General features: G+C 43.3%; 1 protein-coding gene across 4 annotated transcripts in view; it reads left to right on the plus strand.

Annotated features, from left to right (window-relative positions):
• LOC118398395 (ATPase family AAA domain-containing protein 2B-like) overlaps positions 1–26,589 on the plus strand; it is a 120,590-nt gene that overhangs the window by 87,218 nt on the left and 6,783 nt on the right. The window contains exons 25-28 of one of the 4 annotated variants that reach the window (XR_004828623.2): positions 10,489–11,295; positions 12,391–12,518; positions 13,105–13,293; positions 13,989–15,008. Coding sequence is in view for 3 of the 4 variants with exons in the window: in XM_035793680.2 (XP_035649573.1) it covers positions 10,489–11,295; positions 12,391–12,518; positions 22,523–22,651 (1,064 nt within the window). In the remaining variant the exon portion in view is untranslated. Of the gene's footprint in view, positions 1–10,488; positions 11,296–12,390; positions 12,519–13,104; positions 13,965–13,988; positions 15,009–22,522; positions 22,652–26,589 lie in introns of those variants that run through there. The other 3 variants (XM_035793682.2, XM_052470701.1, XM_035793680.2) reach the window with 3 other exon arrangements.

Consider the following 26,589-nt stretch of genomic DNA (forward strand, 5'->3'; position numbering starts at 1 on the left):
TTCTTCTCCCCTGTTCTTCCTTTCCCTCTTCCCATCCTGAATGGTGTGTAGCCTGGCAACGTGCTTGGTTGGTGGTGCCAGGGCTGGTGTTGCGAGATAAGTGCTGATAGCCTTTGTGTACACAGACACATACATTGTGTTAACCAGACATGTAACCACTCGATTCGGTCTTATGTAGCAACATTTTAAATGGTTTTTTACATTGGCTAAAAGTAGAGACTCGGAGCTCGAAAATGGTTTATCATACACTACAGTTGAGGAACAATGTGAAAGTAATTCTGCTTTGAAAGTTGATAAACTTGTTACTCCACTTTTGAGAAAATGGCCTTTATATGTTTGCTGGAGAGATCTACACCTATTCAGCATCATTCACACCCTCTTAAACCTTAGCCCCATCCATCTTTTTAAGGATTTGCATATGAGGCCGAGAAGTAGGGTTGATCCAAGCGTTCTGTCCTAACAGCACCCAAGCTAACTTGCTTTGTGCTTTTTGTGACTCCTCTCTTTGGCTGGAAATATGGCTTGGTTTTTCTGTGAGTTGGTGGTGACCTAACATAATCGTTTGGAGCTTTCGCTGTAAAGCATTTTTGATATCAGACACTGTGGCTGGATTAACAATAATTTTATCTAGCGGAACCCCAGTCCTAGACAGGCTAGCTAAACAATGAACCATAATCCTCCCAACTCATGACGTTACTACCATGCATGAATCTGCAGGTAGCTAACCAACCAGGTTCAATGTTAGCAAGCTAACATTAGGCTATAACTAGCAAAGCAAATGGCTCTGAGATGCTAATAATATTACTACCCAGATCATACACGTAACGTTAGCTAGCCAGCCAGCCAGCTAGCATTGGCTAGCTAGCTAGTACACTTTAACTTGAAATGAAAAGGCCTTTACTGACAATTAGAAACGTGTAGTATCTGAAAATGTAGTAAGCTAGACTATCCATTATACGTGGATGGACGCTTCTCCCTCTGTGTCACGGATGCCGTGGTTGCCCTTATTTTTTTATTTCACCTTTATTTATCCAGGTAGGCTAGTTGAGAACAAGTTCTCATTTGCAACTGCGACCTGGCCAAGATAAAGCAAAGCAGTGTGACAGACAACAGAGTTGCACATGGAGTAAACAATAAACAAGCCAATATCACAATAAACAAATCAATGACAGTAGAAAAAGTATATATACAGTGTGTGCAAAAGGCATCAGGAGGTAGGCAATAAATAAGGCAAAGGAGAGAATAGTTACAATTTAGCAGATTAACAGTGGAGTGATAAATGAGCAGATGATGATGTGCTAGTAGAGATACTGGTGGGAAAAAGAGCAGAAAAGTAAATAAAATAACAGTATGGGGATGAGGTAGGTAGATTGGGTGGGCTATTTACAGGTGGAGCGATCGGTTAGCTGCTCAGATAGTTGATGTTTAAAGTTGAGGGAAATAAGTCTCCAACTTCAGTGATTTTTGCAATTCGTTAGTCACTGGCAGTAGAGAAATGGAAGGAAAGGCGGCCAAATTAGGTGTTGGCTTTGGGGATGATTAGTGAGATATACCTGCTGGAACGTGTGCTACGGGTGGGTGTTGTTATCGTGACCAGTGAACTGAGATAAGGTGGAGCTTTACCTAGCATAGACTTATAGATGACCTGGGTGCCAGTGGGTCTGGCGACGAATATGTAGCAAGGGCCAGCCGACTAGAGCATCCAGGTCACAGTGGTGGGTGGTATAAGGTGATTTGGTAACAAAACGGATGGCATTGTGTGATAGACTGCATCCAGTTTTCTGAGTAGAGTGTTGGAAGCTATTTTGTAGATTACATCGCCGAAGTCAAGGATCGGTAGGATAGTCAGTTTGGCGGTGTGAGTGATGGAGGCTTTGTTGCGAAATAGAAAGCCGGTTCTAGATTTGAGCTATCATAATCAAATTCCACTGATTTCAAAACTCAGTCCTCCAGAAAGTGGAGCGCAACACTTATGTAGCTCTACTCCATGATATTAAAAAAAAGCAGCGTTAGAAAGGATTACCTACACATACTGACCAGCTCAAATAGACAGAAACGGGCTATATGCAGACCAATCCAAACTCATCTCTCGGCATGTCCAGCCCATTAATTATCTCAGCCAATCATGGCTAGCAGGAAGGTTGCTGTTTTTCTGTGGCTAAACCAACTAGGCTCGTAATTTAACAATTGTATTCGTATTTACATATGGCCTAAAAGTTTGTTATTAAGGCACATTAAAAACAAAAGTTTATTTTAAAATGGCTCTCCTGTGAAGTAGGCGTGACATCCGCCTGGATTCGGTCTTATGTAGCAAAAATTAATTGTATTTTTTACATTTGATAGAAGTAAACTGAGCTACAAAATAGTATATCATACACTGCATTTGAGGAACAATGGGAAAGTAATTCTGCTTTGAAAGTTGATCAACTTGTAAACTTACTTGAGGATATCGCCTTTGAATGGTTTGATATCTAGTGAAGAGCTCTGTCTACACCCATACAGCATCATTCACAATCTTTAGCCCCAATGATTTGCTTACCTCTGGATAACAAGAAAACGGCTAGCTCTGCTGGCAACAATTTCATTACGCTTTTTTTGCAGACGTTTACTGGCGCTGGCCATATTCACCGGGTGTTGAAACTTTAGGCTCTAACTATAAAAAAAAGCAAACAGCTCTGGGAAACATAGCAGGCTGGCTAACAATGAACTTAGCTAGGTGAACAACGTTTAAGATCACACACATCACGTGACGTTAGCTAATGAGGCAGCCAGCTAACGTTAGCTAGCTAAACAACAATGAACAAAGTGGCAACAATGCCACAGTGCTGGGAGCTAACCAGCTGGTTCAATGTTAGCTAGCTCTAACTAGAAAAGAAACCGGCTCTGGGAAACAAATAACGCCAGCTAGGGAGCCAGCCAGTATACTCTAGGTCGAAATGAAACCACATGTTGTCAAAAGATAGATATCTTCCCTGTATACATCATCATGCATGATGGATGCGTCTCCTTGTCAGGAATGCCATACCACGGTTGCACTTAGTTTTAAGATGTAATCTGGATAGATGGATAGATATGTATATATTTTTTTAAAGAACTGTTCGACAGGATTACCAACACAGACTGACGAGCTCAAATAGACAGACACCTTGAATATGGCAGACCAATCCGAACTCCTCTCTCGGCATGTCCAGCCCACTCATTATCTCAGCCAATCACGTTGCCATCTTTTTCTGTGGCTTAACCAACAAGGCTCGAAATTTAACCATTTTATTCACATTTACAGATGGCATGCAAGTTTGTTATTAAGGCATGTTCAAGAAGGCATTTCTGGCACACAAAAAAAAAACACATTTGGATTTATTGTTTTAATATATTTTCGTTCAAACTGCTCTCCTGTGAACAGTTGATGTTAGATTACAATATTACTTTTTTCTGACCATTTGGAACAGTGTAAACAACACTAAATAAGAGAACAGACTCTGTTACAAATGGGAAAAAAATATAAAGCCTTTATTACAGCCGACTAAAAAGTTGCATTCATACGTGAATTGCAGTTTATTTAGCCTAATTATTCAAAGCTCCCTTTATTATTGAATTTCACAACTAAAATGGTTGATTGCATTTCAAATCATGAATGTCTCTTCTGCTGTGTGATGGCATGAACTAATTAATGATGGATACAGTAGCATATAAACTCAGAATTTTAAAAAACGTCCTCACTGTAAACAGCGTTTATTTTCAGCAAACTTAACGTGTTTAATGTTATGTTCCTACAAATATTTACAACAGACATAAAATGAACAACTTCCACAGACATGTGACTAACAGAAATGGAATAATGTTTTAATCAGTATCTGGTGTGGCCACCAGCTGCAAAAAGTACTGCAGTGCATCTCCTCTTCATGGACTTCACCAGATTTGCCAGTTCTTGCTGTGAGATGTTACCCCACTCTTCCACCAAGGCACCTGCAAGTTCCTGGACCTTTCTGGGGGGAATGGCCCTAGCCCTCACCCTCCGATCCAACAGGTCCCAGGCGTGCTCAATGGGATTGAGATCCGGGCTCTTTGCTGGCCATGGCAGAACACTGGCATTCCTGTCTTGCAGGAAATCACGCACAGAACGAGCAGTATGGCTGGTGGTCTTGTCATGCTGGATGGAGGGTCATGTTAAGATGAGCCTGCAGAAAGGGTACCACGTGAGGGAGGAGGATGTCTTCCCTGTAACGCACAGCGTTGATTGCCTGCAATGACAACAAGCTCACTCCGATGATGCTGTGACACACCGCCCCAGACCGTGACGGACCCTCAACCTCCAAATCGATCCTGCTCCAGAGTACAGGCCTCGGTGTAAAGCTCATTCCTTCGATGATAAATGCTGATCCGACCATCACCCCTGAGACAAAACCGCAACTCATCAGTGAAGAGCACTTTTTGCCGGTGATGTCTGGTGAGGACCTGCCTTACAACAGGCCTACAAGCCCCAGTCCAGCCTCTCTCAGCCTATTGCGGACAGTCTGAGCACTGATGGAGGGATTGTGCGTTCCTGGTGTAACTCGGGCAGTTGTTGTTGCCATCCTGTACATGTCCCACAAGTGTGATGTTCGGATGTACCGATCCTGTGCAGGTGTTGTTACACGTGTCTGCCACTGCGAGGACAATCAGCTGTCTGTCCTGTCTCCCTGTAGCGCTGTCTTGGGTGTCTCACAGTACGGACATTGCAATTTATTGCCCTGGCCACATCTGCAGTCCTTGCAGCATGCCTGAGGCACGTTCACGCAGATGAGCAGGGACCCTGGGCAGCTTTCTTTTGGTGTTTTTCAGAGTCAGTAGAAAGGCCTCTAGTGTCCTAGGTTTTCATAGCTGTGACATTAATTGCCTACCGTCTGTAAGCTGTTAGTATCTTAAAGACCGTTCCAATAGGTGCATGTTCATTAATTGTTTATGGTTCATTGAACAAGCACAGGAAACAGTGTTTAAACCCTTTACAATGAAGATCTGTGAAGTTATTTGGGTTTTTACGAATTATCTTTGAAAGACGGTCCTGAAAAAGGGACGTTTCTTTTTTTGCTGAGTTTATACTGTACGCCTAAGTAAGTTAGGGTAGTAAGACTGAACAGGATGCCCTCTTAGGCCTACAGCTCGATGGTGGTTACAAGGCTATACAAAGCCTACTAATGATAACAATAAGATCTAGAAAAAGGAGGGAAAGGAGTGAGTTGCGTGCATATTATGTGTGACAAACAGGTGCTGTGAGATTACAATATTATTTTTCTGCCTGTTTGGAACGGTGTAAACACAAAATAAATTAATACCAGTCTGTTATTACAAAAAAATGTTTCCGCCTTTTATTACAGCATAGCAAAGATTAAAAACACCCCAAGCTGTGAAATTGCCTTATCTGACTGACATTGTGCCGTTGCATGAGGCTCGGTGCTCACGGAATGAGTAGGCTATTAAACAAACTGGCAACAGAACCAAGATCTGTATTTTTTCTGTAGATGTACACTACATTTTGCAGTAGACGGTTTTCTGGTCCGTGTCAGACTTTTCACACCCAAACCACATCCATGCGACTGAAGTTGCCCCTTTTTTTTAGGTACGAGCTCCATGTTTGTTTGCACGTAAAGCATCGTCCAATTGACGAAAAATATTGCCGTAAAGAGTGATTTGCAACACAATGAAATAAACGATAGAGCACAATATGAAACGATAGACGTTTTTTCTAGTCACACCGCCTTGCCCTAATTCCAGGGGACTACCTCATGAAGCTGGTTGAGAGAATCCCAAGAGTGTGCAAATCTGTCAAGCCAAAGGGTGGCTATTATGAAGAATTTCAAATATAAAATATATATATATATAATATTTTTTAACCCCTTAACACTATTTCATAGTTTTGATGTCTTCACTATTATTCTAAAATGTAGAAATGAAAACCCCTTGAATGAGTAGATGTTCAAAAAATGTTGAATGTTGATCTTTAGTGTATATGGATGATTTATAGACATTTAACAGTTAAGCTATTGATTATAGACCTAATTAAGTTGGTTTCCCCTCTCCTCAATATTCTTAGACAATTTAGGCTAAGGGCTGTTTCCTTGTCTCTGATGCCTCTGCCGCATTATCAATCCCAATATGCTGGTTAACTTTTCTATTATGCACATAGCAACAAAGGAAAAGGTGCCAATTCTACTGCGCACTGAAGATTGTTTCAGAACCGCATCCAATGTGAGAGAGCGCATTAATAGTTTATTTAGTGTTGCATTATTATTATTTTTTACATAATAGAACCATATACAATTTCACTATCACGTCTTAGATTGATCGACTGTGCCATTCCCTTGGCCTCAGCAATGGATTAGACTCCCAAGACCGGTGTCTTGTGCACCATGACTTTTTTTTTTGTGATAAATTGCGACTGCTTGGCTAAAGAAATCTCGGTCGACCTACAGCCTGTAGACCAAAGAAATTGACCGGTCAACTAAATGGTTTTGCTGTTTGGCTGTCTATGTGGTTAGTTTGGTTACCTTGCCTAGACCTATCTTGGCATACAACTTTCATTTTTCGTTTTTATTTAACCTTTATTTAAAAAGGCAAGTCAGTTAAGAACAAATTCTTATTTTACAATGACGGCCTACATCTACGGATGTTGCGCGAGTTTGTTTATTTTGATCCAATTTAGCTTTTGCATAGGCATCAGCTACTCTTCCTGTGGTCCGCAAAAAAAAGACAAAACATGACAACTAACAAAACACTGATAGACAAGGACATTCACACATTTTTAAAATGCAACAATATACAAACAATACAACAAAAATAATACAAACAATACAACAAAAACATTTGTCTGTGTTCGCTTGTGTTTTTAGGTCCCCTCACTGTCCCTGCTGTTTAATCCATATTTGAAGGTAATTTTACAGTTTTCTTGAGGAATTGGAGATGGGAGTTCCATGCGATCATGGCTCTGTATAATACAGTGCGTTGCTGTGAATTCATTTTGGATTTGGGGATTGTGAAGAGACCCCTGGTGACATGTCTTGTGGGGTATCTGAGCTGAATGCTATTTGATTATGCAGACCATCTGGCATTTTCATGACTAATATTTATCATGGAAACTAGAAGTGACGCATTTAATCTCTTGTCAACCAGGAAAGACTGTCATGCAGGTGTTTGATATTAGTTCTATATGTGCAGTTAAGGGCAAGGCGTGCTGCTCTATTTTGAGCCTGCTGCAGCTTTGCTAGGTCTTTATATGCTGCACTTGGCCCCAACTGGACAGTAATAAAAATGGGACAAGACCCTTAACTAGTACAGTTGATTTGTGTCAAAAACACAAATATTTTTATAAGACATACCCCTCCCCTTTTTCACAGCAACTTTGTCAATAGGACTTGACCATGATAATTGACCATCCAATGTTATACCTAGGAGTTTAGCTTCCTCAACTTGCTTAATGGTCACACCCATTATGCACAACTCCAGCTGAGGTTTAGGTCTTAGAGAATGTTTTGAACCAAAATACAATTCTTTTAGTTTTAGATGTCTTTAATAACACATTATTAATTACCCTTTCTGATACTGACTAACTCCTTATTTAGAATTTCAGTGAGTTCACTGACTTCGGGTGTTTTGTGAAAATAGAAAAGAGTAATGGTCCAATGCAACTGCCCTGAGGGACACCGCGCTGTACATATCTGATGATGTAGCAGCTTGCTTAGAAGAACATTCTCTGGGTTCTATTGGATAAAAACTCTCCAATGATGTGATTGCAGGTGCTGTAAAGCCATAGCAAGTGAGTTTCTAAAATAACGACAGGCTGCACTGAAATCTAACAATACAGCTCCAACTATAGTATCATTTTATTTTAATCAATCGTCTGTCAACTGTGTCAGTGCAGTAGAAGTTGAGTGCCCTTATCTATAGGCATGCTGAAAGTCAGTAGTTAACTTGTTCTCTGGAAAAAATGGCATTGTATTTAGTCATACAATTTTCACAATCAATTTTCTAAGAACAGCCACCAAACTGATTTAGGCGGCTGTTAGAGCCAACAAAGGGTGCTTTGCTATTTTTAGGCAGTGGAATTACTTTAGCTTCCTTCCACACCTGCAGACACACACTCATTTGGGCTTTGGTTAAAGATATACAGTGGGGCAAAAAAGTATTTAGTCAGCCACCAATTGTGCAAGTTCTCCCACTTAAAAAGATGAGGCCTGTAATTTTCATCATAGGTACACTTCAACTATGACAGAAAAAATTTGAAGAAAACAAATTCAGAAAATCACATTGTAGGATTTTTAATGGATTTATTTGCAAATTATGGTGGAAAATAAGTATTTGGTCAATAACAAAAGTTTCTCAATACTTTGTTATATACGCTTTGTTGGCAATGACCGAGGTCAAACGTTTCTGTAAGTCTTTACAAGGTTTTCACACACTGTTGCTGGTATTTTGGCCCATTCCTCCATGCAGATCTCCTCTAGAGCAGTGATGTTTTGGGGCTGAGTGAAGGGTCTGAATACTTATGTATTTAATATACATTTACCAAAACCTCTAAACCTGATTTTGGGGGTATTGTGTGTGTGTGTGTGTGTGTGTGTGTGTGTGTGTGTGTGTGTGTGTGTGTGTGTGTGTGTGTGTGTGTGTGTGTGGATTGATCAGGAAAAAATACAATTTAATCCATTTTAGAATAAGGCTGTAATGGAAAAAGTTAAGGGGTCTGAATACTTTCTGAATGTACTGTACTCAATTTTCAGCATTTCCCTCGCTCAGACAACCAAACATTTGCAAAAGTTGCCCAATTGTGGCAGCAGGTAGCCTAGTGGTAGAGCGTTGGACTAGTAATCAAAAGGTTGCAAAATCAAATCCCCAAGCTGACAAGGTAAAAATCTGTCGTTCTGCCCCTCAACAAGGCGGTTAACCCGCTGTTCCTAGGCAGTCATTGAAAATAAGAGTTTGTTCTTAACTGACTTGCCTAGTTAAATAAAGGTACAATTCAAAAATGGGGGGGGCGGCGACTTGTCGCGTGCAGTGCTCAAGTTCAGAATTGTTGTCATTCCAAACACGTACAGCCCTGAAGCTGAGCACTGATGTCATTTATAGCATGTTACTGTACAGCCACTGTGTTCCATTTCAGGCTCTTATTAGTGCCCTAATCTGTCATTTTCAACCAGTATACGTGTCAGAGTGTGAAGGGATGGGGCACAGTTCAGAGACTGAGAAGATGAATGTCTTCTGAACATTAGGATAGACAGAATCGTGAGGAAGCTAGCATGTGTCTCTCGTGACTGTTGGAGGATCTCCCCTCTAAAGGCCTTTTTGATGCCTTTGAGACCAAAGACTCACCACAGGTTTATGTGGGAGGCTTTGACTGAACTGACAGGCCCAGGCCTAGTCCACTCATGGCCAGGTTCAAACGCTTGTCTGGGCAGGGAGGCTGATACATTACACACACCCTCATCACCATGCACACACACTGTTGGCCTGGCACGCACCCTGTGGCTGCGGTTTGAAAAAGACAGCGTGTGGAATCTGACCCTGCTGAAGTTTCACTGCGTCAGGCACTCTTGCCAGTGCCCTGTGACACTTTTACTGCACTTTCTCAGATGGCATACTTTTGCTCTCCCCCATCCCACCAGTCATGTCCCTGCAGCAATAGCCCTGCTCGCCTCTCCTTTTTCCCTTTCTGTTTAGTCTCATCTCTTCCTCTCTCTTTGCTGCTCTCTCTCTGGCAGTGCTCTCTGATTACAACCACAGAGTGAAATACAGTCAACATCTCACACCAGAAATACTGTAATTTCCACCAGGACCTCTGCACCATAGTGAGGGAGGGGTGGTAACCCCATTATGCCAGACCTTTTAACTGGATAGTAATAGGACATCCCCCCATGAGAGGGAATAGTGGGCAAATCCAGTTTGGTGCTGAGATATGGGGCACATCTGTGGCTGCTTTCAATTGTTTTCAATTAGAGGTTTGAGCTCTCTGTCTCTGTCTGTCTTGCTCTCTGTCTGTCTGTTCAGTAGCCTGTCTCATCCACCTAGCAATTACTCCCAGACAGCCTCCCTCTATGGGGCCCACTAACCTTGCCTTCCTGTTCCGTGTGGAACACAGGCCACACACACAAACCACTGCAATGGAGTGGACATCTGATGCCTCCCTAGCATTTAAGACCTGGCAGGGAGGATTAACAGGGCAACTCAATTGCTTGTTGTTAGTTGGTCCACTTTCATGTCACTCCAGTGAATTACCACTTAATGAAGGCCCATTTGTAAGGATTCTGTCTGTGTGTCGTCACATCAACTTATCATGGTCTTCTATTTAGACCACTAATTGAATCTAGACCAGGTCTGGAACAAAAGCCTGCACCTCCTGTAGCTGAGACTGGTGTGTGCGAGCAGAACCCGTGTAGTAGAGTCTGGTGTGGTTGTACTAGCATAAGTTCTGTGTTCCATGTGGCTGAACTTACAATACATTTTTTTTCTCTCTGCTTCCAGATCACATAAAAAGGAAAGCACGTCGGCGGCCATCTTGGGGGCGGGGCATCATTAGGAAGAAGAAGAACTACAAGAAGGGAATGGAGGAAGAAGAGGATGAAGCTGCGGAGCCTAAGCCGGCAACGGCAGTACCCAGCGACTCCTGTCTGACTCAGGACGAAGAGTCTTCCTGTGACACCATGGACCCTCAGCCCAACGGACACCACACACACCCTCACACATATGGCATCTCCACGGAGGAGGAGAGCTCCAATGAGGCCCCTAGGGGCCAGAGAACAGAGACGGGGCCCAAGGAGGACGAGACACCAACTACAGAAGACCAAGCCAAATCTACATCCACAGACAAAGACCCCCAGTCTAAAAGTGAGTCTTATTGTAAAAACAAGGAGCCTCAAGCTCAGGAAATCCAGTCTAAAGGTGAGGGGTCATCATCTAAAGATGTAGGTTCCCAAGCCGAAAGTGAGAACCCCCAAGCCAAGCCTAAGGAGGAAGGCTTCCAGCCCATGGATGTTGAGAAGGTCCAGCCTAAAGACGACGAGGTCCAGTCCAAGACTGAGCAGCAGTCGTCAGTCCCCACGCCGGCCACAGCACCCCCTGTCCCTCGGGAGTGTGTGAACGAGTCCATGGACAGCCTGGATTCCCAGGCCCTCAAGAGCTCTGAGACAGAGTGGCCTACAGCGGTCGAAGGTGAAGCGTCAGAGGGGGAAGTGTCAGCGTCTGCAGTGAGCAGAGGAACTCAGGAACGCCGTCTTCAGGACGGGAGGACAGGAGACACGGAGACAGGCAAGGAGGAGCAGGACAGAGAAGGTACTGAGGGGTTATCTGTGGTTAACTTTTTCCTATTCCTAGTGCACCACCACATTCGTCGCTGTCTTGGGGAAGAATACTGACTTGATATATGCATGTCTAACTCAGACTTTTAAATAATGCGAGTTACTCTGAGTATAGATGGCAAGTTCTGATCTTTCTCCGAGAGCACCAGACAGAAACACGTCACACAGACTTGAACACAGTCAGCCTAACCTCGCATTACTTTTTCATTCACTGTAAAATATATATATATAATAATATATAAAAGAACCGAAATATCATCATTTTGTTGATTGTCATCCAAGATATTTGATTTACACTAGTTTTGCTTTTAAAACGACAGGGCGTGAATTATCCAGGACATATGGCATGTGAAATATGAAATATGATCCTTAAGTCTACACAGACAGCATATTTCAATGAAACCCTCAAAAGTCTGAGGTCTTCTACCTTTGTCGACTATCCAAAACCACTCTTAAGATTTATCCTCAAACAGTTTTTACTGCAAAGAAATTCACAAGGTTGGCTTTTTTTCTCTCACATCATTTTTTTTCTTGGCGGTTCATTTAGTGGCGTGTAGTGTCTGGGACAAGCCGATAGGCCTGTGAGTTTGTGCATGTGTATGCGTACGTATACAATACAACTTTACAGTACGTGTGTGTGGTTTCTGGGACAAGCCAATAGGCCTGTATGTGTGATTAACGACTCAGGGCTGTGGATTATCAGGGGCCAGCTGGAAGCCTGGAGCAACTTGGTGATTTGGGTGGCCTGGGGTAGTAGAGGTGGCCGAGGGAGATTTCTGCTTCCTCTGTTGTGGCTTTTTTTTGGATCCTACAGACAGTGTAGTACCACGGACGCTGGTAGCAGTAAACTATAAGCCGACAGATCACAGGCTCTGAATGTAGAGGGGCAGCTATTCTCCTCATCTTTGATTGTCAGGCCTTTGCTTTCATCCAAACAAGCCTTGGCGTATGGATATGCTATGTTTCATTATGGTCTAATAACTGGATAAATGATGGCGATTAACATATAGGTCAAAGGTGAGATTGTAGGTGGGCTGTATCATATACCTGTTCTCTCTTCCTGTTCCAGGCTGCTCCAAGGGGAGGAAGTGTAGAACGATACAATCAGAGCAGTCAAAGGCATCAACTGACGGGACAGACGAGAGTCCACAGACCCCTCCACCACCTACACTAGTGGTCAATCGACATCGACTCACGGTAAGGGATGGTGTGTGTGTGTTACCTCTATTCTCTAAGTAATGCTGAACATATCCCCGAGTATGAAAGTAATGAGTTGGGTAATAGTGATTGTGTGTTGTATTTTAAGCACAATGCCCTTCCACAGCTTACTGTCTTGTGAAAACGCCATTCATCCATTCATGTTATCTTCAATGAGACCATTTTAAGCAGTGCCATCCCTCCAGTCATTTCCTAGCTGCATTATAACTGGCAATGTCCCTTTCCTAATCCCAGCCACACTACACGCTCATCTCCAAGGCTTCCCTGCACACTGCTTTAATCCATCCCTTTCTCCTTTCATCCCTTCGTTCTGTCGCTCCCAAGCCCAGAGCACTCAACATTAGAGACTAATTCTGTCTCTCAGATGGGAGAAAATCACCAGTCAATTTAATAGGCCCTAGTCGATGCTGTTGAGGGAAGTAAGGTTTGGGCAGAGTAAAGGAGTGGTGTAGACTGACATTGAAGGAAGGAGAAAGAGTAGATGTGGGGGGGGACTGGCCCCTAATCCTCCCCAGGCCCTTCATGCCTTTTCTGGGTTTGCTGGTGTCACTCTCCCCCTTTTCAGATGGATGCTCCTGATTTCCCAGCCTAATATCGTCTCCTCGTGCTCTGTTGGAGACCCCAGTCTGCCCTCACTGTGTGGGTGTGTGTGCGCGCGCAACGAGAGACGCTCTACATCCCTATCATCCGAGAGGAAGGTTCCAATTTAAGTAGCAGGCTACAGGGCATCTCCACGTCTTCAGTCAATCAACAGGTGTTGTTCCTTCCATATAGCCATTTTAAGAATGCAGCCAGGACATGACTCAAACATGAGGCGCTAGCTCTGCGCTCTCTGCTCTCCACACTACGCTCCGTCAAGTTGGTCTCTGAATAGATTGACAGGATAAATGTATGAAACGATTCCCAGGCACTTTGCACGGTCACACTTAGGTTCCACCTAATACCCCGGGTGTAAATTGGAGCTGTGCTCTCTCTTCACTCCCTTAACCCTCTCTCTTTTCCCAGGGACTCTTCTCTCTACCAACCAACCAACCACCCAAACGGCCCTGTTAAGAACAGGAAGATACAACATAGGTGTAGAGGAAGTGTTTCTGTGTCACGCGCTCCTTCCCTGCTAGCAAATCATTATCTCCCCGTTGTTAGCATCGCCGCAGGGTGGGGGCAGAGATTGAGGGATGCGTGGTTCCCGCCTCTCCTCTCACCTGACGGTGGCGTCTCTCAAAGTGATTGACAGGTCTGGTCACGGTGGACCCACGGCTCCCGTTAAAAACGTAGAGCCACGAGTCGTGGGTGGCCGACGCCACGAACCGTGGGAACGCTCCCTCCCTGTGAACGCGCACTGCACTAATCTGGAGGCTTATTTGTTAGGCGGTAGAAAGAAGAGATATCTTTTAAGAAACAGATTGTGAAAAGAGTGCACTGTGAATAATTGCTTTTTTCATCCACCAGGATGAAAGACGGAACAAATTGAATTTCCGGTGAGCGGGGTGAGAGTGCGTTTAAGGCTGATATCTCCACAGTGGTCGGTCGGGCTGGCTCGCTGCCTGATATTAGGAGAGGAGTGGTGTGGCACGTTCCGGTACTCCTCTCAACTTCTCTTAAATTCAAATTCATTGATTGGAGGTCTCATTACTTCTGACATTTAACTTAGATTGCAGGGCACCTGGAAACCCATTTGGAATTAGCAAAGAAATCTGCTAGTTTGTTCAGTCCTCACGCAGAGGTTCTGGAGAAGCTACATAGTGTGTTGCAGCCCAGCACCAACATACCTGATTCTAAGTGGTTAGTTGAATCAGGCATGTTGATGCTGAGCTAAAGTTAAAAATAAAAAAAAATACATTCTTGATTAGATAAGTATTCAACCCTCTTAGTCAATACATGTTAGAATCACCTTTGGTAGTGACTACAGCTGTGAGTCTTTCTGGGTAAGTCTCTAAGAGCTTTCCACACCTGGAGCGTTTGAGTTATTCTTGAAAAAAGTATTCAAGCTCTGTCAAATTGTTGGTTGATCATTGCTAGACAACCATTTTCAGGTCTTGCCATAGATTTTCAGGTTTAAGTCAAACTCAGGAACATTTCCTGTCTTCTTGGTAAGCAACTCCAATGTAGATTTGGCCTTGTGTTTTAGGTTATTTTCCTGCGGTGAATTCATCTCCCAGTGTCTTGTGGAAAGCAGATTGAACCAGGTTTTCCTCTAGGATTTGTATTTTTTATCCTGAGAAACTCCCCAGTCCTTAACTATTACAAGCATACCCATAACATGAAAATATTGAGATTGCTACTCCGTAATGTGTTGTTGGATTTGCCCTAAACATAACCCTTTGTATTCATGACAAAAAGTTAATTGCTTTGCCTTGTTACAAACATGTTTTTTTATCAGGCTTCCTTTGATATTCTGGTGTAACTACAATGTTGTTGCTCCGTCCTCAGTTTTCTCCTAGAGCAGCCATTAAACTGTTTTAAAGTCCACATTGGCGATATCACTGAGCAGATCTTTTGTATGAGCCTACTAATAAGCACATAATTTAACCGTTAAAATGTATTACCATTTAATGTGGCACATGCCGCTTTCATCTGATTGTCAAACAAATCACTTCCAAATTAAAGTAGGCTACCTGTGCGCATGTTCGTCCACTCCAGAATAATCCAAACAGTGTACACTCGCGCCATTTGATGAATCGACATTACAGAACACCAAAAGGTGTGCCTAATGACGTTCGACCATTGCCATTGATTATGCCTACGTTAATTGATACGTTTTGCTGCCAAATTGACCTTTTTTTGCCTGAAAAGTTGGGAGACATAAAATGGGGCTGAAAATGTCCCGGGAAAAACAGTCAATTTACTAGACTAGGCTACAATGTGTAGGCCTATTACCATGAATGTCAAATAGGCCTACTGCTAGCCAGTGATGTAGTGTTAAACAAATAGTTGGGTAAACTCTGATTTGCTGGTCACGGTGAAAAATGTATTTAAAAGTATAGGGAACGTAAAATTTTTCTGAAAAAGTGGGTAAACTGCATTTAGTTGCGTTTACCCTCCACTACACCACTGCCGGTAGCCCTACCCTTTCAGCAGAGACAATGAATTGTCCATAATTCATGAGTTCAATGTTTGGAGTCATCACAGATCGTGTGACATAAAACACTACCTTTCTTTCCTTGTATAATTACATTGGACTGTTATTTGCAATTAACGATTGTTATTTGTATTAAGCATTTAACAATTGAATTAGAACATTGAACTTAAACCCTATACAATTCCTGGGCCTTGGAGAAATGCACTGTAAGTGTAACTATGCCTGCGTAAGAGTTCATTATGTTTTTCCGTGAAAACAGTTCTCACGGGCGCACAAATCCAAAATATTGTAGGCCTATGCCTTTGCAAAATCTAATGCTTCTAACCAAAAGAGTCAGCTATAGGCCTATAGGTTGTTTAATGTTGGACGCGCATTGGTGTGTAGCTGTAGGCTAGTTATCTGGTGATATTGGCAACCATCATCAGCTGATCCAGGAAACAACAAATATTGTTAGAAAATCATAAGGCTAAATAATTGGTCTACTACTTCTGGGCCACGTATGACACAGAACACCAATAGGCTACCTGCCTGCACCTGAAAAACAAAGCAATGAGCGCTCTAAACAGCTGAATGATAAAAGCAAACCATGATGAATCAATGGATACATCTAATGCATTGGAATAAAGGCTATTTTTTTTTTTATCAAGGGCGCATGGCAAACAAATGGCCAAAATGAGCATCTATGCGTTTTAAAGGAGCTCAGCTGAGGCCAAATTCAGCACTACTGAGTGGACAGTGCCTTGGACAGGGAGACTGTTTGTGCAGCCAAAATAATGGTGAATTAAATGGTTTAAACCATGAGGGAGGTGGGAATCGTTTCATATGATGTTTTGATTTTCTTTTTTTTTTACCACTTAGGTTGCATTTAGGGGAGTTAATGTCTCATTCAGGGGGAGCTGAGCTTCCCTGTAATTCGCACCCTGGGTAAAAGTCAAGGGTGTGAATACTTTCTGAAGGCACTGTAAGTGGCCTAGATTGCAGCAGAATCATCATCTATCAGGGAATCAATTCCATTTTTATCCACCTCGCCAAAGAACACGCGGGCTGGGCTACAAGACTTGGCCAGGCAATTTTCTTTAGATTTGTTTTACGCAGCTGCAAATGCCCAGTGTGCATTCATTGGCTGTTACACTGAAGAGTTCTCTCTCTCTCCCCTGTTGCCTGACTATTACAGGATGTCAAGATTTCCCATTTCAGAGCCGTCCGTTCACAGAAATGGCCCCATTTTCAGTTTGTTGTGTCTGCCTATTTCCAGCACTAATAACAGCATGGTTTCATCTGGAGAGGGAGGTAGGCAGCTATTCTGAATGCCTGCTAAGGGAAAGAAAACGGCTTAATGGCCGGTGCGAAGCGTTTTGATTGTCAATAGAAATAAATAACTTTTGGGATGCTTCCTTTTCATTTGTACTCATTCCCGCTGATGTCCTTGACAGAGCGACCATTTGCATGTGATAATAGCTTTCCGTTTAGAGACCTGTCGTTTTGAAAAGGCTTCCATCCACATCAGCAACCAGTTACGGCACCACATCATGAAAACAAACGTGTGCGCCGATATACACACACGTCCAAAACTACTCTCTGTAAGTGAGTAGCCCCCCACACACACACACACACACACACTTTATCCGCACAAGCGTTTTTGTGTGAAAGTGCATTTTTTTGTGATATGCGTTCATTTGTGTCTGAGCTGTCAGATTGGGCCTAACTGCCCGAGGCTTGTTTGGTTTTGCTTTTGACACAAGACCGGAGATGAAGGGGGAGGGAGAGGAAAAAAATGGAGATGGAGAAAAATTAGAAAAGGAAGGAGATGGGAGTAGAGGAAGAGAAAAGCATGAGAGGAGAATAGACTTTCCCGAAATTATCCCAGATAGCTGTAGTCCAGGGATCATCAACTAGATTCAGCTGCGGGATGAGTTTTTTTTCTTGAGCTGTGGTTAGGGGTCTGGAAAATAATTACAAATCATTTGTGGACTGCTAATTGACCGCAAGAAGCCCAAACAGATATAGAACATACTAGAACATAATCATTTCACACCTTGCTTACATCTCTCTATTATGCGTGGGAATACTTTGGAACAGATTTCCAAAATCTTAATCTCTTGGATCTGATTTGATGGTGTTTTAACAGTCTTATGTCCAACATTAACACCCCCCAAAATCAAATCAAATCCTGCTATAGACAGACTGCTATAGACAGGGCTTGGCCTAATTGATGACCAAACCACTTGTGAGTCTGTTACAGCTGGAACTGAGATCAACTCCAGCAGTCAGTCACTCCCTCTCGCTCTATTCTCAGCGCTCTCTTAATCAGCAGCAAGCTCTGACATTGCAAGTCAGCCGCCAAAACACTGCGCTGTTGAGTATAATCTCACCAAGCACTACTGGAGTGAGTATTGTACTAGAGTTAAAGGAAGAATTTAACTTCCACGCGCGAGAGAAGCAGATTTCACTTCTGTCTGAGGCACGGGAGACTAAGTGTTTTACTGCTCTGTACTTCTCTTTGAAATACCTGCAATAAGTTTTATTTGCTTTTTTTTCTTCTCTATTTTTAAAGAGATGGTCTGTAGATGAAGTTTGCCAAAGGTGTCAACCATCTTTTATTCCCCATACCATGTCCTCACCATGAGCCTAGCATCCATACCAAATTAACTTCTTAACACCTGTTGATCATGTCCAGATCACATCACCAGACCAACCACCTGCCCCGGTCTCCATCACATCTTTCCATCATAGCCTTTAATTTGCACTCTGGCACTCGGTATCTAGTGACACCTGTTGGTCATGTCCAGACCACCACTGTCACCTGGCCCGCTTTACATTATCATCATCATCATCGCACCCCTTCAGTCCATCATGTTGAAGGTCTGACAGTGGCCTTTAACTTGAAGTGCTTATCTGCTGTGGATGCTAGCCTCGTGTGTCTGAGTCTTTAGGGAGTAGCGAGTGAGGGTGCTGCATAATTTGATTCCTCCATCATATTCACATTAGTCATGACACAGACCCCTGGACCCCTCTGAGGTGTCAGCCTTGTGATACTTTATATGTGCCACATGTTACGCAACTCTGTGTGTCCTCGCGCTCCCAATCCATGTGACTTGGCAGTGTCTCCCGGGCATTTCACTCCTTTCTGGAGATTGGAATTCGTGTTGCAACAGTTGCAAATCACCCACTACACTCTCCTTCCCTCCCTCTTTCCGTTCATTTCAACTCTGTAGATTTCTCTTGAAGCGTGAATCATTTATATTTTATCCTTAACACGGGCAAGACAAGATTACATAAAAATTAAAAGCTTAACACCACTGGTGATGATGGATACTGTGTCGCTTCCAGTTATTCCCCCCCGCTCTTTGTGCTTCTTGCTCTGCCTCTATTTTTCTTTCTCCCCCTTCGCCACTCGCTTGCTGCACTTAAATCCCAGGGCTACAGCGGCAGGCTCACTTGTGTGTTTTCTACCAGCCCTCTGCAGCGTTCCTGACACCAACACAGCTCTTAACACCAATGAAGAGTAGTATTCAGCATGGCTCCTGATGCTGCGATCAACACTGGCGCACAGTCCTCCATATTAAGCGCTACGAAAAGACCTTGCAATGCACGAAGACCCGATAGACTGGCAAAACCAGATGGTCAATCGCACTTAATATAGCTATCACAACATTGTGCAGTGATGTCATAATATCAGCACATGGCCATAATGTATTTGCTCCTTCCCTTTTCATAAACATTCTAAAAGTTTTGTGGGGTGAATGCTTATCACACGTTTAGTGTGAAATGTGTTTTACCAGTAAGGGCCGGTGTTAAGTAACGCTAACATTTATACACTAATAACCACCTGCTCTGCAGGGTGAGACATTTTTATATGCCAATGTAACACTAACCTAAATGTAAATCATCAGCGCTCCAGTTCAAAGCATTCGCACCCCATGCTGGGACTATTTCTGTACCCCGTCATAAGCTGTGACCTGATCTCCATTTCAGACATTCAAAGGGCTCGGCTCTAGGAGCACTGTGTGTGTGTGTGTGTGTTTTGAAGAGTTGGTAGGGTGTGTGTTCCAGGATAGAGATGTTGGTCATAACTGGTGTCCTGTTCTCAGGTTGTCTTATATTCTTAGGATCACAGACAAGCCTGTCAGTGTCCTTGTTAGCTGCCTTTAATGGGCTGAAACATGCAGGGAACGCAGCCGCATTGAGTTGGCAGTGTGTTTACAGATGGGTCTGGGTGTGCATGTCTGCAAAGTTGTGCGTGGAGACGGGGCTGTGTGTGTGTATTGAATGTAGGTGTGTGTCTGCAGGGATAGGTGTGTGTTTGGGGAGACGTGTATGTAGAGTTGGGGATGTGTGTGCGCACTGTTGGCACACTGATGTAGTCATCTGCCTGGCCGCATGCTGTGCTTCAGCTGATAGGACAGAGCTTAAAGCCATGGCTATGACACCTTGTCTTCCCGTCCTCTTGTTTTGTTCTCTCCCTTGCTCTTTCTTTCCCCCTCTCTCTTCCTCTGTACCTAAGAGGGTAGAGAGAGGGAGAAGAGGCTGAGCGAGAGGACGGGGATAAAGATGTGCTGTGATGGGAAGGAGGGTGGTGGGGAGAGGTGCCTTTAATGGTCCGTATCACAGCCCCCTTTAACAGACTGGATTACTGCTCCTTTGTGTGCTGGGAGTTCACTACCTCAGGGGGTCCGCTAGCCCCACCACACACACACACACACACACACACACACACACACCACTTACCCCTGCTGTCACTATTGGCCTGGGCAACTGGAAAAAGGCACAGCACTCTTGATTAAATCAGCTGACTAACAAGGGGAGAGAGGGGGAGGGCGGGAGATATTTAGAGAGACGAAAGGTAAGGGATTTTAGGACTAAAGGTATAAGATTAGAAGCAGAGGCCTAGATGTGGCGAGACTGGTTGAAGAGGAACTTATACACTGAACAAAATATACACACCATGCAACAATTTCAAAAATGTTACTGGAAATATATATGGAAATCGGCCCATTCAAATATATTCATTAGGCCCTAATCTATGGATTGTACATGACTGGGAATACTGAAGAAAAAGAAAGTAGGGGTGTTGCTCAGAAAACCAGTCAGTATCTGATGTAGCGTGACATCTCCTTCACATAGGGTTGATCAGGCTGTTGATTGTGACCTGTGGAATCGTGTCCCACTCTTCAGTGTCTGTGCGAAGTAGCTGGATATTGGCGACAACTGGATCAGAAATGCTCAATGGGTGGCATGTGAGTATGCAGACCATGGAAGAACTGGGACATTACATTTTCAGCTTCCAGGAATTGTGTACAGATCCTTGCGACATGTGGCTGTGCATTATCGTGCTGAAACATGAGGTGGTGGCGTCGGATGAATGGCACTACAGTGGTCCTCAGGATCTTGTCACGGTATGTCTGTGCATTCAAATTTGCCATCATTGTCCGCAGCGGTCTAAGGCACTGCATCTGTGCAAGAGGCGTCGCTACAGTCCCTGGTTCGAATCCAGGCTGTATCACATCCGGCCGGGATTGGGAGACCCCGTAGGGCGGCACACAATTGGCCCCGCTTCGTCCGGGTTTGGCCAGGGTAGGCCATCATTGTATATAAGAATTTGTTCTTAACTGACTTACCTAGTTAAATAAAAATTCCAAAATTGTATATATATATACACACACATCATAACTTCCTCTATCATAGGGCAATCTGTTTACAATGTTGACATCAGAAAACCGCTCGCCCAAACGACGCTATAAATGCTATCTGCCAGGTACAGTTGAAACCGGGACTCTTCCATGAAGAGCACGCGTACCAGTGGCCTTTGAAGATGAGCATTTGCCCACTGAAGTTGGTTATGACGCGGAACTGCAGTCAGGTCAAGACTTTCCTCTCAGGTGGAAAAGCTAGATGTGAAGGTCCTGGGCTGGCGTTGTTACACTTGGTCTGCTGTTATGAGGGCTGTTTACACGTACTGCCAAATTCTCTAAAACGACGTAGAGAAATGAACATTCAATTTTGTGGCAACAGCTCTGGTGGACATTCCTACAGTCAGTATGCCAATTGCACGCTCCCTCAAACCTTGTGACATTTGTGGCGTTGTGACAACTGCACATTTAGTGGCCTTTTATTGTCCCCAGCAGAAGGTGCACCTGTGTAATGATCATGCTGTTTAATCAGCTTCTTGATATACTACACCTGTCAAGTAGAAATGTTTACTAACATGGATGTAAACAAATTTGTGCAATATTCTTTATCTCATGAAACAGAACCAACACTATACTGAACAAAAATACAAACGTAACATGTAAAGATACAGTAGTGAGATAGATGGGTAAATGAGTCACACTTCTCTAAGTGTTCAGAGTCACTGTCATTATTTGTAGTTAAAAGAGAGACACCCATCCCCTCACTTTGATAAGGAGAAGCCCACGCCTTGTTCTCCTGACACTGACACACGCACCTAATTTCCTGTCACTTTCTTTTATTGCCTGGTGTCTAATGACTGTAAATCTAGTCGCTGTGTGATTGCTATTTCAGTCCTATGGATTTTGATCCACACACAATGTGGCAAGCTGAGAATGAGCAGGTCAATTGAACGGGTCTTTGACTGTCCAAAGTGCTTAATTAAAGTAACAGACAAATGTAAACACTGAGCTAATTATGATTAGCCTTAATTAGCTGTCCCTCTGATCTTAATTGCTTTTGAATAAAGCTGACCTCTCTGTGTGCGAGAGAGTTGCACACGTGATGTGAATGCAGGGTATGCGTTTATGTTCCCTGTTGCATTAAATGCTGTATTTGTGTTCTGCTTGTGCGTGTCTATGGCTTGAATGTGTCCTCTCTAGAGGGAGCTTGTTGTTTCTCATGCGTGTGTGTGTGTGTGTGTGTGTGTGTGTGTGTGTGTGTTCTCCTCTCCCAGGCCCTCTTGGACACAGTGGTACAGAAGAGTGAAGGCTACAGCGTGGAACGCTTGGAGAGACTCTTCTCTCTCCTCAGTCAGTGCATCTACCAACACCGACTGGACTACGACAAGACACAGCTACAGGAGGTTAGACGGACACGCGCGTATCTCGACACACAGACAAAAGCTTATTTGGCACTCCAAATGCAGTAGATGTGTGCTTGGTTCCTGAAAACGAATGTGGGGTTTTGAAGGATATTACAGGAGTGAATGCAGCACACTGAGGTTGTCAGACAATGTGTCAGCTACAGAGGGAGGAGCCAGTGTTGTCGTATTACCTAGAGGCTTCTAGCAATGTCTCTGGCTAGTGCCGTCAGTGGAGAGCACGGGTGCTGCTTTGGACACACAGGCTGGTCAGCCGCTGGAGAGAGGAGGATTGTTTGCATGCCTGGTCAGTGTTGGTATTTCTCCTGTCCTGTAGTGCTGGGCGGTATATCGTTTTTTATTTATTATGATATACCGGTATATCATTGATGCCCGCTAAGTATCTAAGATAAAACACGCAATGTAGCCAAAGGTTATAGGGCCCCCTCAAACACTTTCGTTCCAACCCTGTCACAATAACTCCTTCCTGGCATTTTAATTAGTTGTCATCTCAAACAACACTGTATTCAAAGTGCCCACTATTATATTCTAACTACATAATTAGAATAGTCATTCTATTTCCATGATTTCAACAGTTTTGCTCTAATTCGCAACATTTGGTTAAAAATAAGTCCTAGATGATTTGCCCATATCGTGCAGCCCTACGTGGCAGTGTGGAAATTCTCAGTGGTGTAAAAATACTTTCAAGTACTAAAGTAACTTATTTTTGTATCGGTACTTTACTATTATTTGACAGTTTTTACTTTTACTTCACTACATTCCTAATGAAAATAGTGTACTTTTTACTCCATACATTTTCCCTGACACCTAAAAGTACTCGTTACATGTTGAATGCTTAGTAAGACAGGAATATGGTCCAATTCATGCACTTGTCAAGAGAACATCCCTGGTCATCCTCTGATCTGGAGGACTCACTAAACACACACGCTTTGTTTGTAAATTATGTCTGAGTGTGCCCCTGGCTATCCATAAATAATGTTTAAAAACTAGGAAATGGTGCCATCTGCTTTGCTTAATATAAGGAATTTGAAATATGAATATATATATTAATATTTGACAATTGGGTACTTTTTCCACCACTGCAATTGAGTGCAGAAAATGCAGAAATGATAAGTGCTGAAATTAGTTCTGGTTGAATAGTATAAAACAATCAGAATGGAGAGAGACTCATTGAAATCACTTAGAATGTATGTGTTGCCACCCTAGGAATACTCACTACTCATAAAGCAAATGTACAACTTTAATTATTCAAAAACTAAAAATACCGTCCAATTTCTTTTAAATACCGTGATATAATATTTTGGCCATATCGCCCAGCCCTACTGTCCAGGGAGCGTGATCAGAGAAATTAAATGCCGACAGTTACTTGTAGCTAATTTTAATCCAAAGTGTTGGAATTTCTGACTCCATATGGTCATGCCTGTTGAGCACAATCAGGAATACCAACACATTGTATTTTCATAAATGAAAACACTATTACTCAACAACAACACAAAGTGCAATATGCGTGCCTCATCTCGGAAGTTGATAGAATTGAAGTCATAAACAGCGCAATGCTTGACGCACAACGAAGAGCTGCTGGCAAAACGCACAAAGTGCTGTTTGAATGAATGTTTACGCGCCTGCTTCTGCCTACCACCGCTCAGTCAGATCCTTAGATGCTTGTATGCGCAGTCAGATTATATGCAACGCAGGACATGCTAGATAATATCTTGTAATATCATCATAATATAATAATAATAATAATATATGCCATTTAGCTGACGCTTTTATCCAAAGCGACTTACAGTCATGTGTGCATACATTCTACGTATGGGTGGTCCCGGGAATCGAACCCACTACCCTGGCGTTACAAGCGCCATGCTCTACCAACTGAGCTACAGAAGGACCACCATCATCAACCATGTGTAGTTAACTAGTGATTATGATTGATTGTTTTTTAATATCAATTTAATGCTAGCTAGCAACTTACCTTGGTTTACTGCATTCGCGTAACAGGCAGTCTCCTTGTGGAGTGCAACGAGAGAGAGGCAGGTCGTAATTGCGTTGGACTAGTTAACTGTAAGGTTGCAATCCCCGAGCTGACAAGGTGAAAATCTGTCGTTCTGCCCCTGAACGAGGCAGTTAACCCACCGTTCCTAGGCAGTCATTGAAAATAAGAATGTGTTCTTAACTTTCTTGCCTAGTTAAATAAAGATATATAAAAAATTGGCGCCCAAAAATACCGATTTCCGATTGTTATGAAAACTTAATCGGCCCTAATTAATTGGTCGACCTCTAATAGCCATGGCTATAAACATACCTATTGCTCTTCTTTAGCTCAGCCAAAAGGGTTGCAAAGGGTTGCTTGAATGCAGAGGGGAGATTACATTTTTTTTTTGGTGTGTTTCCATCTTGCTCCGGTGGTAGGAATACTGGGGTGATGTTAGCGTCAATGTGTTGGCAGCTGAATAGGCTATTCTCATTGAGCAGTGGAGACATACTCTCGCTGTCCATTGCCGTTTTAATCTACTGGGAAGCCAAAATGTTCCCAAACTGGAAATGTAAACGATGGAGAATCCTACTGGTTGCTCCACCCCACCACTCGCCATTGTACAGAACTAGTTCCCGGCTGCGCCTCACAATAGTACAGGTTGAAATGCTGCAATTAAGGTTAGAATTTTGATTACAACATGCACATAGGCTCTAGTTTTAAACGAATAGCCTGAAATGTTTAGCCTGAGATTCACCCAAGAGGCATAACGCAGCATAGCCTACAGGCCAAGTGTATTTATTTATATATTAATTCGGGTTCACGGTGCGGACCAAACAGTTCGGTATGAATACGTGTACAGTTATACCCATAACAGAGACGCACACAAACGCAGACACACACTGGCCTTTAGACTGCACTTAGTTAGTTTCTGTTGGTAAAATATGTCTGTCGTCTTCCCTCGTCTTGTATGGTCTTGGCAGGGGGGAACAATGAAATGCTACATGTTGTATAAGAGCTTTCCTCTGGTGTTCCTAAAAGACATGCTATAGCGCTCTAGTCTCCTGCTGTGGTCTGACTACTACCTTTCCCTAGATGGAATGTTCTCTGATGTTCTGGAGAAGTGAGGCGGGGGAGAAGGGGAGATTTTAGTGCATACTGCGCATTGACGTCCAGCGTTAGCCTGCCTCAACTTGACAGCAATGTGTGTGTATGTGTCAGTTCAGTCTGTACACTACGGAAAGTAAAACTGTTGCATGGGCTAAAGTAAACACTGCTTGTGTCTTCACTTGCGAGCGAAGCGTGTTTTGAGGTGTGTGTCAGTGACAGGGTGCGAGAACTTTAAGCCACATTCTATAGAGCTGAGAGAAGCAGGGCATCTTTCCGATGCCTCAGAAAACAGTGAGTGTTAAAATCTGTCGAAGTAAAGATTTCTGTGATTTATTATTATTTTTTCTCAGATGCAGTGTGAATGGGTTGACAACACTGAGTATACCAAACATTAGGAACACCTTCCTAATCGTGGGTAAAATCGCAGAACAGCCTCAGTTTGTCGGGGTATGGACTCTACAAGGCATCAAAGGCGTTCCACAGGGATGCTTTCCCCGACTCCCACTTCCCACAGTTGTCAAGTTGGGCGGTGGACCTTTCCTTTTTTTTACTCACCAATTTCCTGGTATCCAATTGGTAGTTAGTCCTTTCCCATCGCTGCAACTCCTGTACGGACTCGGGAGAGGTGAAGGTCGAGAGCCGTGCTTCCTCCGAAACACAACCCATCCAAGCCGCACTGCTTCTTGACACAATGCCCGTTTAACCCGGAACCCAGCCGCACCAATGTGTCGGAGAAAACACTGTGCACCTGGCTATTGTGCCTGGCCTGCATAGGAGTAACTAGTGCGCAATGGGAAAGGAACATCCCTGCCGGCCAAACCCTCCCCTAAGCTGGATG

The sequence above is a fragment of the Oncorhynchus keta genome, chromosome 19 (genome assembly GCF_023373465.1).
Source record: "Oncorhynchus keta strain PuntledgeMale-10-30-2019 chromosome 19, Oket_V2, whole genome shotgun sequence".
Taxonomy (NCBI): domain Eukaryota; kingdom Metazoa; phylum Chordata; class Actinopteri; order Salmoniformes; family Salmonidae; genus Oncorhynchus; species Oncorhynchus keta.